We start from the raw sequence: 17,029 nt of genomic DNA, 5'->3' as shown, positions 1-17,029 counted from the left end.
CAAACAAAGCAACCCTTCGTCAATATGTAGCTAATCCATACAGTAGCATGAAGCATCATACACGAAAGTATGGTTCGGAGGAACAGTGAGATATGATTGTGTGCCCGTGTGTTATTCCTGTACCTCAGGTGTGTCTTAACTTCAATTGTGCTAACACGATCAAATTGGATAAAGTATTTCTGTGATCAAATGTAAAATTATATCGTTAATCAACAACCGCTGTTATAACACTGGTATAACTTATGTATCGATAATGTATCTTGCGCCTTCCAGTATTCACTTTACACAATGTACTGGGGAAACGGATGTCGGGGATATAACGAAAGACATCGACTTGGAACGCCTGACGGCAAAGTTCGAGAGTAAGGATACACTTCCAAAAATCCAGGTAGTCGAAAAAGATGGTCATTATTTCACCTTAAATAACATACAGCTACAAGTGTTTAGGAAGCTGGAGGAAAGGGGACACTGTCAAAATGTCAAAGTGGAGGTCATTGCTACCAAAAGGGTGCCTGTGGCTATCAGGGACTTAATGATCCTCCCTCCGGATTTCGACCGAAATGGTAAGTACCACAAGAACGACATTTAATTAATATCACATGCAATTTATAAGTACTGTATTGTTATTATTCTGATAGAGGTTTAGAAGCAAATTTTAGCAGAGGCTGTTTTTGACAGAAATTTACCTTTAACGAACCCTATGTGAATGTTTCTAGTGACAAAATTGGTATAGGTTACGTTAGAATGTCAAAATTGGTAGAGGTTACGTTAGACTGACAAAATTGGTAGAGGTTAAATTAGAATGTCAAAATTGGTAGAGGTTAAATTAGAATGTCAAAATTGGTAGAGGTTACTTTAGAATGTCAAAATTGGTCGAGGTTACGTTAGATTGTCAACATTAATTTTCCAGTAAATAAACCAGTTGCCGTAATTAAGACGTATCCTTTGTAGTTATGGGATTTCTATGCTAAAATGTACTGTAGTGGAGCGTGTTGTTTTGTTCGCATGGACATTAAGTAGGCTATTCAAACATCAGCGGACCGACACGTCCTCACTATACCTGAACTTAACGAGGTCGTCCACATTGTATTACACATCAAAGCAACTCAACAGAGCTTGTTAGAAGAAAACTAATGTGTGACCAACGTTTTATGTATTGCTAGTTAAAACTTCTGCCTGAAATTGGCCAGGAATTTAAACCAGTAATGTCGAATGCTATGTATTGTTCTGTCAAATGCTGCAATCAATCGGACATAAACTGACGTTACCAAGCGTAGCTTTGTGTAATAATTTAAGAATAATTGTTGGTCAATTATATTAATGTATTGTGACTTTACTTATTCTTTAGCGTTTACCAACCTTCCAGGGGTTAATTATGCTATACTCTACCTTTTTCTTAATGATACATCTTTGTACTCTGTACTTTGTAATATCGAATTAATTTAATTTTGTTATTCTACGGTTCCTTAAAGATGAAAGTTTTTACCAACGAATCTAAATATTGGAAAATCTTCTGCTGACTGTTGGAATAAACTATCTCATATCCAGGCAACAGCGAGTTATCATTTAGGGAAAAGACTCTGACAATTTAACAGATACTTTATTAATATTATTTGCTGGGAGCATATTTAACATTAACGACCTAACGCAAATACACAAACAATCCAAAATCGACCAAACAATCGAAACAATTGCGAATTGTGCATTTTAAAACTTAATTCAACATGTATTATTAAAATAATAATGATAATAATAGTGATAAACTTGATTTATTTTACAAAAATTGCGATGTAAGTTTTTTAAACTTACATTTATCACTCTTGTTGGCTCGGATGAAAGCGCGCGAGGGTTCTTAATATGGAAGGAATCCGGAGAACCTGGGGAAAACCCATGTTGTCAGGCAGGTGACTCCATACCTTTTCACATCTATTCCGGGAATCGAACCCCGAACGGCTAGGTAAAGGCGAGTGCGGTACCACTGCGCCACCCGACCACCCTATTGAATAATGAGAATTACACGAAATTGATTTTCTTTTCTATTATATAGAACATTTAAATTCTAGTTAAATATCTTCAGATTATAATCGATCAAACACATATAATTTCATCCAAATGTTTGTTATTCATACACACTAAACTCTACAAATTTGAAGTTTTTTTTATACACCTTTCTCTTCAAGTCACAGTTAGTCTTCCACAATTCTATACTTGATTTGATATTTGAAAAATGTGTAACAACCGTTAGAAGACACCGAAAGGCTAATATTTAATCAACCGTTTTCGAATGATAGCTGACAAATGGAGATCTGTTGAAAAGAAATCATTACGTGAGAATACAAAAGCGGATAGAGGAATCATGCAGAGTAGCAAAAAAAAAGGTCATAACAAAATGTCATCATGACTTTTTCTTAAAGCAATATATCCAACCTCGGGAGACAGTATCGTAATTTCCGTTTCTTGGCACGTTTTTCACCACATGTTCCTAATATACTATATACTGTGGAAGTATACCATGTAATCTGCGTAAACATAGAATCCGCACTTCTAAAGTTAGACATCACAAAATATTCTATTCGATAAATGCTGTCTTGTCACGTGAACGTTGAAGAACTAACCATTCGATATGGTTTTATGTTCTCAGAATCCATATGATGCGGTCAGCTATTGCTGGTCAGTTTTTTCTAGAATGTAAGCTTTATGATAGAGTAAGAATAACGTTTTTTCAAAGTATAAACATGTTGAATATAGATCAAGTGAATTTACATCTATTTTTATTTGGAAATGAAAATCTGTCCCTAACCACCAATACAGAAGTATTCAGACACGTGCAAATTTCTATCAATTCCAGCAACAGATTTTAAGTAAAATGTACCAACTGTTAAATATATTATGTATGTCTTGTTAATGTTATCATGTAAATATTATCATGTATTGTATTAGAGGAAAAGGCGGTCATAAGTTGAAATAACTTGTGCCTAATCCTCTGCTCAATTTTGGGGCAGTAAATATGTTTAAATCAAATCAAAATATTGCTGATATTTTCACATGTAAAAAAAAGTTATTAACATGAAACGAATTTTAGAATTTGAAATGTCTTACTCTTTATTCATTCAGAAAAAAATAACGGAGCAAAAAACCATAAGCTACTTTCCTAGAAATTTTACAGATTTATTCATCATCGTTGTTCTACTTTATGAGGGATAAAATAGTGCCCATCAAACACTGTTTTATCGTTTCGTCAATACGGTTTAGTTTGAAAAAATCAATTCTGTTTTCATGTCTGGGATGTTCGATAGGTTGTAGCTAAATATTTCAAAAAGCAATAAAACATATCGATTGGTTCCCCACCATGAATTGAGTTCTGAGTTATCGTTCCTCTGAAGAGTAGGTGAGAAAACTTTTAAAGGGATGGTGTCGCAATGTTTATCAATATTCAAATTTACCATGGTCTTTGATACGCTTAAATGTAATGCACTGACACGCTTTTTCTGAAAACGTCATGTCGGATATGATCGAATGAGGATTTCACATTGTAGAATGATAAAGTGATAAATGCTCGGATCCTGCTGTGCACTTCATGTATTCGTTAGCTGCTACTGGAAATTGGTCTTTAGTTATAAGGATACGAAACATTACATCTTTTCAATTCCCATAATACAAAATATTGGTGTTAATAGAAGGCAACTTAACACTTACGTTTCGTTGTTTAAGTATATGATAAAAAATAACGTTCTGTCTTCAAATAAGAAAACGTTAAGCATTATATTGATTGGTTTCTGTCACAACGTTATTAAAGTTAATCGTCCGAACAGTGTGGTGTTGCGTTGTGTCATACGACCTGCCGTACCAAAGCGGTAGCACCATGCATACATGTAAACGTGTTTTTCTAAAATTCAAAATGTCATGTACAGATGCTGCAAGATTTTAGGTTAGCCCATCACATACACGCTATTTTTCTGCATAAATATTCACATAAAGACATCAAAACCCGTCTATGTAGATTTTGATGTTTCCTTCGATCAATTTTAAATGCGTATAGTTTGCCTGCTATGTATTAAAATCTAGACCTTCATAGATTGTGTTGTACAGAAGTGAATGGGATTATGTTGTACAGAAGTGAATTAAATTATGTTGTACAAAAGTGAATGGGATTATGTTGTACAGAAGTGAATGATATTATGTTGTACAGAAGTGAATTAAGTTATGTTGTACAAAAGTGAATGGGATTATGTTGTACAGAAGTGAATGATATTATGTTGTACAGAAGTGAATTAAGTTATGTTGTACAAAAGTGAATGGGATTATGTTGTACAGAAGTGAATGATATTATGTTGTACAGAAGTGAATTAAATTATGTTGTACATAAGTTAATGAAATCATGTTGTACAGAAGTGAATTAAATTATGTTGTACATAAGTGAATGAGATTGAATGATATTATGTTGTACAGAAGTGAATTAAATTATGTTGTACATAAGTTAATGAAATCATGTTGTACAGAAGTGAATTAAATTATGTTGTACATAAGTGAATGAGATTTTGTTGCACAGTAAGTGAATGAGATTAGGTTCTACAGAAGTGAATTAAATTATGTTTTATAGCAGTGAAACTATGATATTATATTTTTGAAGAATTTTCATCAACCTTACCATTCGTTGATAAAATGACTCGAACCAATCATCCTTAGAAACCTATATTTTGGTTTAGTCTCATTTTGCTTAACGTCCTGTCAGTAGGTCTGATGGCGTGATTTAAATGGAAAATCGTCCGTTGACATTGATAATAAATTGGCGAAGTAGTTCGTGAAAATTGCTTATGAAAATGGTCCAGAAATCTTTTATGAAATTATTTAATGATCCATAGATATATTGATGTATGAACCTGCGGCTTAAGTTATCATCATCAAATACGAACACACATGAAGCTGAATGTTGTGGAGAATCAAATAAATGAATACTCTAGTACACAATTATTGTTTTACATATCAGCGTAATTCTGACGACCTTTAGAGATATTTTTCATTGTTCAACGTTAATGGATGACAGACGTTTGAGTGCGAGATAAGAACGTAAATGTCATGCCACTACATTGCTATCATTCTACGTGCATGCATTGTCCGCTTTATTTGCAGTGTGAATACAATCGAACCGGGGGATATACTAATTGCTCGAAACGCCCGTCCTTGTGTGGTTATTATCCGTGTCCTAGTAACATAATCACATAATGTTTTATCTCCGCGCTTTATTTGGCGTCATTCTAAAATGCGGGTCGGTTTTAACAAGATAAATATTCAAGACTTGTACTCAACATTTGTGTACTCTTAAGTGTTTGTTAAGCAACATGTCTTGTTAAAACACACAATAAGCATTGACGTACTGCTCATTAAAAAAATGAATATCTTGTAATGACGACCAAAAAAATCTTTACAAATAGCATTATTAGGATTTTCTTTTCTGTCTCCTTTCTATAAACTGTTTTCTCGTTGTCTGTCTCTTGCTTTCGTTAGCCAGGTCCCTATTCTTTGGGCGAATAAGTTATCCAAAAACTGACATGAAGTGTGGAAAATGAGATACGGAGGGAGGAATTGTCTTCAACAAAAGACATAATTAGGAAGTTTTAGACTTAAGGTCCATTTCCTTTTTGTACAAATAAACGTTGTCAATGCAGCTTATTGCAAGAACGATTTACATTGATCAAACGGAAAACGTAGAAGTTTTTACGTTCTCACTAAAGTAAGGATTACATGATCAGTATAAACTGACCAGCGAAGTGGTCAGCTTTGTGTGTTTATTTCTATTTAACGTCCTGGTATGCTTTCAATAAATCTAATTTGAATGTTCAAGGTAATCGGAAGTGCAAGTTTACAATAATTCCCTTGATATTGTTGGCAGTGATGAGTTTTATCGCAATGTTTTACAATCTATCGATATTAAGGTATTTTGGGAATAAATGTGAAAAAAGTGTGAAGCGCGAAACTTAACACCAATAAAACGTTTGTAAAAAAAGAACAGACTCGAAGAAAAAGAAGGTCAGAAAACGTAAAGCACATGCGTTCTGAAATGAAACAAAAGAAGGAAAGCGTTTAGGTGAATTTAACTCTCCTCATCTCAAAACTTCCCCTATATCTTAAGAATATATGCAATGCCAAAATGTACTTATGTCTATGTCACCTTGTTGTCAACGAGTTTGCTGAATCATGCCAATCCGTGATCATTTCGGTCTTCGGGAAAATTCAGGACAACACTTGGCACAATACTGATCAAAGCGGCAAATATTTTGGTGAATTTCGAAAATGAAAAGACAAGAAACATTTCCATGTCAAGCCTTCCAATACCAATAACACATTTGACTGTCCATTTTAACATCAGCATTGTGGCATAGATATATGGAGGGTAAGGTATGGTATTGTTATTAGACCTCAAATCTCTGAGAAAGCTATATATATATGTGTGTGTGTGTGTGTGTGTGGGTGTGTGTGTGTGTGTGTGTGGTTGTGTGTGTGTGCGTGTGTGTGTGTGTGTGTTTGATTTATACAAGCCGTTCTGTCCTTGGTACAGTATGTGAAGACTGTTTATCTCTCGAGAGACACAAACTTTCCAGCAAACATTACAAACAACTGTGCTGCTGTCTATGGACGTTGCTTCTAACAGCAGATTAGTGGATAAGAAGATGTTGATATATCTGAACCATCGCACGTGTAATGTACGAGATCTTACTCACGTGATATTGTCAGACGACCGACCTACACATTCCCGACATGATGATAGACGGTCAAAAGTAACGTGATGTTGTCAGGAAATCGAATGCGTGTTCGGTCTTAGCGTGTGATTTTACAACATTTAAAAGGAAAGTGATTACTGCATGTGTTCTTTAAATTCAATATGACAACGGCGATACTGTTATGCACTTTTATAAGCTGAATTGATCGAAATGCCTGGGCATTTAAATAGGCAGTTTGATACATTTCAGAAACATATTTGCGGTCACAAGAACATTTCTTGAGACATTGTAAAGACGATTTTGTGACGGGGTTGCACAGCGTCTCCTTGTACTGCCATCTACTTTTATTGAAGAGTTCCATTCCGATCTTGGTATAATTGGTCGGGAGTGATGCTGTGGAAATGTGCAGGTGACATCACATTGTTGAAAAATGGCTCTATTATATGGCTCCAATCAAACAGGTACCGGCTTGAACTGACCTAAATTTTTGTTTGTGCTAGGTACAGTCATGGAAGTCGGTACCTGCATATGATAGGGTCATTTAAGGAGTGGTATAGTACATTCACACTGAAATGTGACTGAAATATCAATCTGAGCATTGTAGCATGACACACAGAGTATCATTCTGTGTCGCTTTTATTTCCTTCGACATTAACACTTAATGTAACGGGTATTAATTTTAGTTATGTGAAACAAGCCATCAACTTATATCAATCACTTTTGTTGGCATGGACAGAAGCAAGTGTATGTAAGAGGAAACCGCAGTACCTGGAGCAAACCCACGTGGTCGGACAAGTGACTCCAATACATTTTCACGTCCACTTGTGGAATCGAACCCCGTTGACACGCTATTGTGTCAGAACTTCGCTTCAAGCTGAGGTTCAAATAGAAAGCACGCAAAAACGACAATTTAAAACCATTTCCTACCAAACCATTTGAATATTATTAAAGATGTTGGATATTGTTGCCAGGACAAATTCAAAAAGTTCAATATAAAGTTATGAAAGAGACAAACCGTGTAAAATGGTACTTAATGCTTCATACTTGATGTTGATTTAGTCTGTTGTCATGACGATGTGCCAGGGTAGTGCATCCTGCCACGGTGTGCAGATTATGCTTTTTCAGTGTGCTTAGACTATAAAAATTTCCTCGAACAACTCTTTTACTCATTGATATTAATTTCATACGACATTGTCCGGTAAAAAGGAGTAAAAAAATAAATAAAAATTGAGGGATGGATTCACAATGTTCAAAATGATTTCTCAATCATTGGTAAATTGTGTTAGTAGTACGGTATACCATGCTGAAATGTGTGTGTCATCACTATGGGAACCTCCACTTCATTCTTTAATGCGATTAGTTCGGGGCACTTTCACTTTAACCTAACGTATCGCCTGTCAGTGGAACAGTTATAATTAGAAAAGACGGAACGCTTGTGGTGAATAGTAAAACGAGGGACACATAAACCTTTATCTTGTCATTGGAAGCCTTAAAAGTTGTTGAGGATGTGCGTTTACATTCAAATTCAAGGCATTTTGGGATTTAAGAGAGTTTATACATATATATCTATATTATATTTGTTTGTATGTTTTGTTTCTGTTCTGATCATATTTGGCGGCAGCATGAATGTATAATTAAAGCTTTAATCTTTTCAAAAAAAGATTAGAAATTGTCAAGAGTTTTGTTTCTATTATGGGCGTTGCAAAGAAAAGAATATTGCGTCTTGAAATAGTCCAATGCGCCGTTACTTTAATTATTTTGCTGCCTTGTAATTAACAACAAGGAAAAAATATCAAGATGTTAACGGATTAATTGTCCAAATTTAAATTCAATATAACTAGGACAAAATATAAACATAAGAAAGATAAAACACGAAATGTCCTGAAAAAGTACAAAGGGAATAAGATTAGGCGTTCTGGAAGAGTTAGCGCCTTTTGCTTCATTGACGACACCCACCATGTAAATCTTGGTCAATCCAAGTAAGTAATCCACCATTCCCATATGAGAACAAGGTAAACAACAATCGAACAAACAGACAAATGTATTGTATAAAACAAGTCCAGCTTCACCCTTAGCTTACAATGACAAAATAGCTACATTAAGCAATATCATTCATTGTGTAGCTAAACTGCTCCTGACTATATTATTTCATACAAATGAATGTCTTCGACCTTGGCATGCCTTTTTTTTTTAAACAAGCATAGTTATAAGGAGCTATAGCCTTCTTGTGCTTTTATATTTAAGGGAACAGCTTATGTGAATTTTCAAATACATTCAAACACTGACGTAAGTATACAAAATAATTTCTCAAATCTTTGTACTAAATGAGCTTTCATATGATTTGCTGGATGTATATGTGAGGGTATAGATAATTAAAAAAAATCATATGCCTTTTTCGCCAGACACCTCATCTAAGTATATAATTTTTGATACGATTCCCGTCACAGCCATCAGTCAATGCCTCCTTAGCATCATAAAAGCTTTTATATATTCTAAATAGACAGACGATTGGCCTTACTCGTCATTTTGAGGTCATATCTTACTGTGGTAATTGGTGTGAAGAAAGCAATGTCCTTAAGGCCAAATTGACTTGTCACTGAATGTTTCACAACACGTGTTTTGGCATTTCGTTAAATAGGATTTGACTGAAGTGTGACAAAAGCCGTAGTCCTACGAGACTTGGAGCTATAGAGATAGATATTCGTCCTCATTAGTAGATACTGTCCATCTAACACAGACGTTCCTGATTAGAACCCTGTCAGATCCTGAAATATCGACAGAATAACAGAATAGGTCGTTCGTTCCTCTACGTTCCCTTTTATCGACCAATCAGGTTTAAAGGATTCATCACACCTCGTGATATTTGATGGTTGTGTCTTATATCATTACATGTAATTAGATCTCATTTGATGGATTCGCCAAGTGTGGCATTACGTAAAAGAGAAGGTTGTGTTTTTGCGTTAAATGAAACAGTTCAACCGTAGAACAACGCTGTAATACTTGTAATATAAAATTGCATTTATTTAGCCAAATACTGACTTTTGTTAAATGAAGAAGAACCAAAAATATAAATAGTTTTGCACTTCATGTGGCTTTAAAGGTCTTTTGTTCCAATACGTACATACTTTTTAACGTTTTGTTATCAATTAATTTTTATTTATCAACAAGATTACCAAATATTTCTTAGCTACACGAACCACACGATTAACAAACACTTCGGATTTGGCTCTGAATGTACAAAGGATAAATATAACGGTTCATTAAAATATATTGACATGTTGATATCAATTTTAAGCCACTTAACTTCACCCAGTTTTCTTAACATTCTTCAGTTTGGAGGCAGCCCTGGTCTTTATGTGGTATATTTGTAGCAATTGCAAAACGGTTTGCTTCATGTGTTTTCTGTCAAAAATAAAATCACGAAACCGATTTGCTGTTCCGAGCCTATGTCAGACTTCAAAGTTTTGAAATAAAAAAAATTAATGACAATTTGAAAATTGAAATTGGATTGTTATTATGTTATTATTTTTACGATTTTGTTTATCTAAGTTAATTATATTTTAAGTTCGTGGTAATGTCATACTAAGTTAGAAGTTAAAACAAAGTCATTTCTAACTCCCGCATTTGTGACCCTGTCCCCAGGTCTCTAGGAATGTAATTGATTTTCTGAATTTAACAAATAATAAACCACACCCAATGATGCATCAGATCAAATTTGGTTGAAATTCATCAAAGTATGAAGGAGGAGTAACATTTAAAGTTTACGCATGTCGGACGGCGACGGACGAAGCCCGATAGCAAAAGGTTGACGCTTTTGGTCAGATGACCTAAACATATTTGTTTTTATTTTCTTCTTTTTTTCTTTTCAGAGTAGATAATTTCATGATTTTTTTTTATTTTTGAAAACAAAGCAAGTAAGAAATTTCATGGACGTCTCGTGAAGTGATGACCTAAACATATTTGTTTTTATTTTCTTCTTTTTTTCTTTTCAGAGTAGATAATTTCATGATTTTTTTTTTATTTTTGAAAACAAAGCAAGTAAGAAATTTCATGGACGTCTCGTGAAGTGATGACCTAAACATATTTGTTTTTATTTTCTTCTTTTTTCTTTTCAGAGTAGATAATTTCATGATTTTTTTTTATTTTTGAAAACAAAGCAAGTAAGAAATTTCATGGTTGTCTCGTGAAAATACACAGACCTACAAAAATAAATATAACTTTTAAACACATAAATTGGCAAAACCAAATTCACTGTTGTATTTGTTTCTATGCTATAACTTCCCCATGATGCAGTTTTGTTATCGATATCATCGACGTGAAAAGTAGCAATCAGCGCCTTGACATAGTCAATATGTGTAAACACACATAGAAATGGCACCTGCTCGCGACACGCTATAGCCGTCTTGCTAATAATGACAGGTAATTCTCACAGAATGAAAAATGAAATAAATGCTTTGATGACACAGATATAAATTGCTCCAGAAACACAATTGAATTGTGATTAAATCCTTAATTGTATTGTGTTTAATGTGAGTAAACTACAAAGGATGAAAGTGTGTTGATGATGGCAGCTTCAAAATAGTCAGTGCCCGATAATCACATGATTGGAGCCTTTACTCTTCCCAGCTTGAATGTACTGTTATTGCAGTGACCTTGTATGACTGGATATGTTCACGCGATAGAAGTCGCGTACTGGGTTTCAGTATGTCAGACTATTTGTTATTATCGTTGAAAATTGTAATACTTGGTGATCCCACAACAGTAATATAACATCAGATATTCTATTGAAAAATGAAGTACGATGGTGCTAGCGACACAAAGAAACGTTTCTTGCATTGCTCTATTAACTTTAGCTATATGCAAAGACAAAGAAAGATAAAACGTTTCTATCTTAGCATTGTTTATTGATGTCAGATTGTCAAGCTACATGAATGTTATCTTGTTGAATAGCAAGGACATTTCATCTATGAGAAATTAAAAGTATGAACAGAGAACGGAATAAACAATATCCTTATCATTGGTGACATGCGTTCTCTAAACCTCCATCAATAAATATCCACCAATAAAAGGGAAAACATTAGTTCTGTCCCCTTACCATACCAACCAAAACATATATTGGTACTTGATACTTCCTGCGTGACATGCAACATAAGGAGAGTATGCATGGCACCTGCTGCCAGTAAGATATAACCAGTTTGGGTATCGTAAACCAATACACAGGTGAATTCACCGTTCCATGTTATAGAAACCTACATGAGTTGTCCTAGTGTTGAGTAGCCACAATCTTTGTAGACAGTGACTGCATGTGCAATTTACTTGTTCAAGTATATTAAACCATAAACAATTCCTTTTCACCACGATATTTTGCAAATTATGACCCTGGATTTCGCGAGGACATTACACCCTTTACGAAAACTTCCTTCTTTATGACCTCAGTAAAACGAGAAAATTAAAAACCACATAAAATTATCGTAATTGTTCAACAATTTTCAATGGGTCTATTATGAAATTTGTTCGTACAGATCAGTTATATAAAAAATCTCATGCATGTTAAAATCATTAAAAAATATTTGGACAACACCCTCTTTATTTCGCAGGATGGACTAATCCTGTCATACATTCGTGATAGTAGTTTTAACGGAACAGTGCTAACAGTTAATCAGGTTACTAATCACCGCAGTTGGCACTACAATAAACAGTGGTTGACAGAACATTTCTGTAATCCCTAAGTAACAATAACCCGTCTCTGGGGATACATTCTATTTACGAAGCGATGCTTTATTATTGTTTCACCCAGATTCATTATTCAGATTCCCAATGTATCGATCGTTTATCTATCCAGTATGACACCAACATAATTTCACAACATAAAATACCTAGCTTTAACAGCATTCAGTAGCGATTAATGTTATAGATAAGGTCGCTATTTTATGAAACAGGCTTAGGTTGCAATTTATAATTTGATATGTTCTACAGAGTGTTCTTGGGTTAAAAAGCACCAGAACATTAATCAATAGGACAAATAATGACAACCAATCGATATTTATGTAGAATCTAAGACAGATACCTAGTTAACTGGCGATTATGTGGGAAAGGCAAATGGCGCATTTTTAATGTATCCACTGGTCCCTCACTGATACGATTTTAGATTTCTTCTAGCGCGAGGTCTGGGTGTATGAAGCTTGTTAGGAGTTATCTGTCCATATGGGTACATATTGTCTAGCAGCTCTGGCGTCAAGGCATAGTAACCAATCTTGATAGTTATTTAATTATATTAGAGGTCTATTTCGATCTGCAAAAAAATAAAAAATTAATGTTTCATGATAAGTTCAACTGCATTAGAAGAGCCGGTTTTTCCTAGTGGCGAGATATATTTTAGTATCACCATGGATAGTCTTGCAGAGTCTCCTAAAGTCGCCACGTCACTGCTGGTTCACTCAAAAGCGTCCCATTTTGACGCCAACCGTATTTATTCACAGTGCATATTTGCAAACGCTTTACTCATCGAGTTCATCCTAACCATGTGATGTGTAAATCAACAGCAAGTCATTTGTGACGTTTTCCAAAATACATCATTTATAGAGACGAACCACGTACAAAAGAAAGAAAACGTCTGCTGTTTTCTTTGCATATGGTAACAACCGAATAAATATGCACAAAATTGTACCCTTGTGTCACTGCATGCTCTATGTTCGACCTCGACATCAATATCCTGATAAACAGCATTACAACCTCGGTACGGCACCGATGATAACTGCACCTTTACCATGTTGCATAGTACTAGTATCTACGACAACCTTACAAACATTTAACCCCGAACAAACCTGAAAAATAAGTCTGCTTCCATTATGTATAAAACATTTCTGTTCGCAGTGATTGAACAGTAACCGAAAAAATGAGTATTTAAATGAACGAGAATATGAAAGTGTGAGCAAGCAATAAAGTAGCCATCCGCAGGTTAAAGCGACATCACAGTAAAACGAAATTGTCTCTGATTTTTAAAAATCTTTGCATATATATATATATATATAAAGTAAATAAGTAATAATAAAGGAAAGTGAATATAAATATATATGTAAACCTCATGACAGTTTGTTTTCTCTGAAATATGAAGAAAAGAGGGTAATGAAGAATTAGAAATCCTTATCTGTTAATCAACAGTCATACATGATATAGTATGCGCATTAAACAACATCGCCTGTAAACAACAATGGCTTCCCTTCCAGCCAGAATTGGTCACGACAATGTTGGCTATCATTGTCACTTATTTCGTAATTCTGAATCGACTCCGAGTTAACAAATAACCACACCCATAAAAAAACCCGGTACTGGAAAACGTGATTTCTTTTACTTTGTCAATACTGTCTGTGTCATTCCTGCCCGCCTTTATTTGTTTTAATAAAGTGAACAGCTGTGTTTCCTGCACTTAATTTGAGAGGGGTTTCCCGAACCAAAGAACTGCTCAAGGTGGACATTGGAAATCAACTGGGAATATCGGGATAGCGTGGAAACGTACACGGAAATATATCAGACCGTACAATCATTAAAAATTCATGTTTATGACGTGATGTCCATTTAAGTCCAGGCAAAATTTTCTTTGATATTACAGACCAGTAGAACGAACGATACAATTGGTCCAAAGGTGCCTTTAATCTCCTATATATAGAAGATATTACAAAAGGACCTTCACAGCTGACCTCTTGCAGTAAATAGTGATCTCCCCAGTAGGTGACATCACTGGTTCATTTCGTTGACATAAAGCACACCAAACTGTGCACTTGTGAGTTTTGCTTACCAAGAATAATATCTCTTGGCGCGTGTTAATTCATGTTCTCACATCGATGTTCTGTTATGGAATGTAACACACCGGTCAACACCTACAGTGCTGTTATCTGAGCAGCATAGGTAATCCAAGCCTCCCTTCCACCATTAGGCACGTCACAGAAAACCTTAGCAAAATCCTAACCATACAGTTGTCGAAAGTTAGTGACTTCATAGCATGTCGGAATATTAAATATTAATATAAAACAATTTTCATGTGTGATGTAAGACTTACTTCCAGACAAACGCCAAAACTGCATGAATAATTCAGAATGATATGCAATAATTCATAAGTTCCCGTTCTCTTAGCAACGCTCTTTCTGTCCGCGATGCAGCTTTGTTTCAAGTGTCAGTCAAAGAGAAAAATATAAATCATTGACCTCATTTTTTCTCGGTCACCATGCTGGTTCGTTAGCTGTTATGTGTTTATTATTTGTTAAAGCACTTTGTCTCCAATTATGTAGCAAAGGATTAATTTTGTAAATGGACATATCATGAATTCACTTGACCTCGTAGTTTTCTTCTTTTCCGATCTACTGTCTGCTTTTGTGGGATGTTTTATTCTATTTATCTCCTTTTGACGCCTGCCTCCACATGACAGCGAATGCTCAAAATCAGGACCTTCTTAGAAACGATATAAATAGTGGAAACACTCGTGTTATGCAAGTAATTATACCAAAATTAATTTCAAAATCCATACTAAGGTCTGTGTGATAGTCTTATTAGAAACAATGTGAATTTTAACATCGTGTTCAGAATATGACATTGCAATGAGATTGCACTATAAAATCGACCTTCATGAGTCCCAGTCTTTATTCAAGAAAGAATACTCCTAAGCAAATCATCTCACTTATGTATTGTGTTGAATCGATATTACGTCCATTATATTTGTGTCACCATATACAATGGTTACTGGCGTATTAGCTCATTTGTAATCGTCCACTATCGAATGGTTCAAGCGAAAAGTGACATAAAAGCTAGATACATTCAAATTGTATTTCCTACCGGAACTAGGTTAAGAACTTTGTTAAAATGGAGACATACCAGACGTTTGCTCAGTTTTCCAATATCAAATGAATTAAGGGATAAACAATACCATTTCTGATGTACAACTTTTGTTTAGATATACTTTGAGTTTAGTCAGTGCAGTTCTGGATGTCCACTCTTAGACGGGGTCATCCGTGGGTTATTTAGGAGAAACCAAACAATTTTCTTGGCATTGTTTGCATTTTTATATTAAATACATTTTAATTGTACATGTACAATATTTTGCTTTAATGATTTGACATCTGAAGTGAAGTGAAGGTATACCTGCCTGCTTAAACCCCTATATGTATAGTATATTCATATAAGGGTAGTGTTGTTGCATTTGAAAACAGCAAAACATCAACTTGTCAACAAAATTATAATCCAAACTCAAATGTCAATAAGATAAGGGCATAATATGGAGAAATATTTACAATGGCGACTCCTAAAAAAGTAGAAGGAAAATAAGACTATGTGGTCCGGAAGAGTAATCGTCTCCTGTTTCCTCGAAAACACACGCTATGTCAATCCATGTAAATAATGTCATGTTCTCAAATGAAAACATATCGCTCAAAGAAATAGAACATGTCTCAATGAGATCGCTATAACGACCCCATAATTTTCATCCACCTGCATAACAAATGTATTACGACGTTTCCATCAGTTCACGACTTCTTGTAGGACAATCTTCACTATGGGGCTAGGCCATTGTACATCTTATCAACTGCGAGATGATTACAGGTTTGGGATGGAAGAATGTTGTCAACCAGACACTCTATCACTTGATAATTTCGTTCCCCGTATATTTCTTCTTTTGATTTGGACGTATGTTTGACGTAATGTGCTTCGGTATAGTTCACAACCGTTTATTTGTACCGCTATTCACCTTTCCTGGAAAGGAATGCTATCATAACAAGAGAAATGTAGCATTTAAAGAAAACACGATTGATCATGCAAGATTTCATTACATATCTCGTCATGTTACAGCAAGGTTTGGTCTGCCATCTGATTCCATCTATAAAGGAAAACAAATCAAAGGAAATGTCAAGTGATGTATCATATCATCTGGCTTGATGGCAGCAAACAGTGTATTGATTAATCTATTCAAACAATACTTGAAGAATGTAGTCATGAAAATGGGAAAACCCCAATTTTTTTCTTTTTTCTCTAATACATATTTACTATATAAGTGATAATATGTGAGATTCATCTGAATAACATTAAACTAGGTAAATCGTACGTGTAAAACATTCAGCAAGAAACATCCTTTAAAAGTCAGTAGAATATAACTTGACCTTTATACGATTGAAGAGAAATAATAATCCGAATATATTGCGAGAAAGGTGATTGATTTTCGTTAAGATAATCAGGTCAACAATACAAGTCAATCGTCTGCATATTGCAATCCTGACTCTACTTACACTACATAGTCATGTTTTATGCATTGCATCTTCATCCTCCAG

At 34.8% G+C, this 17,029-nt stretch overlaps 1 protein-coding gene across 1 annotated transcript in view; it reads left to right on the top strand.

Annotated features, from left to right (window-relative positions):
• Positions 1-253: 253 nt before the first annotated feature.
• LOC132553991 (myelin transcription factor 1-like protein) overlaps positions 254-17,029 on the top strand; it is a 56,189-nt gene continuing 39,413 nt past the window's right edge. The window contains exon 1 of the mRNA XM_060218646.1: positions 254-563. Within this exon, the coding sequence (XP_060074629.1) occupies positions 254-563 (310 nt within the window). The remainder of the gene's footprint in view (positions 564-17,029) is intronic.

Source organism: Ylistrum balloti, unplaced genomic scaffold, assembly GCF_031769215.1.
Source record: "Ylistrum balloti isolate Yb309-2 unplaced genomic scaffold, AGI_CSIRO_Ybal_v1 Utg369558, whole genome shotgun sequence".
Classification (NCBI taxonomy): domain Eukaryota; kingdom Metazoa; phylum Mollusca; class Bivalvia; order Pectinida; family Pectinidae; genus Ylistrum; species Ylistrum balloti.
The sequence above is the reverse complement of the archived record's forward strand: the minus strand, read 5'-3'. Positions and strand labels throughout refer to the sequence as shown.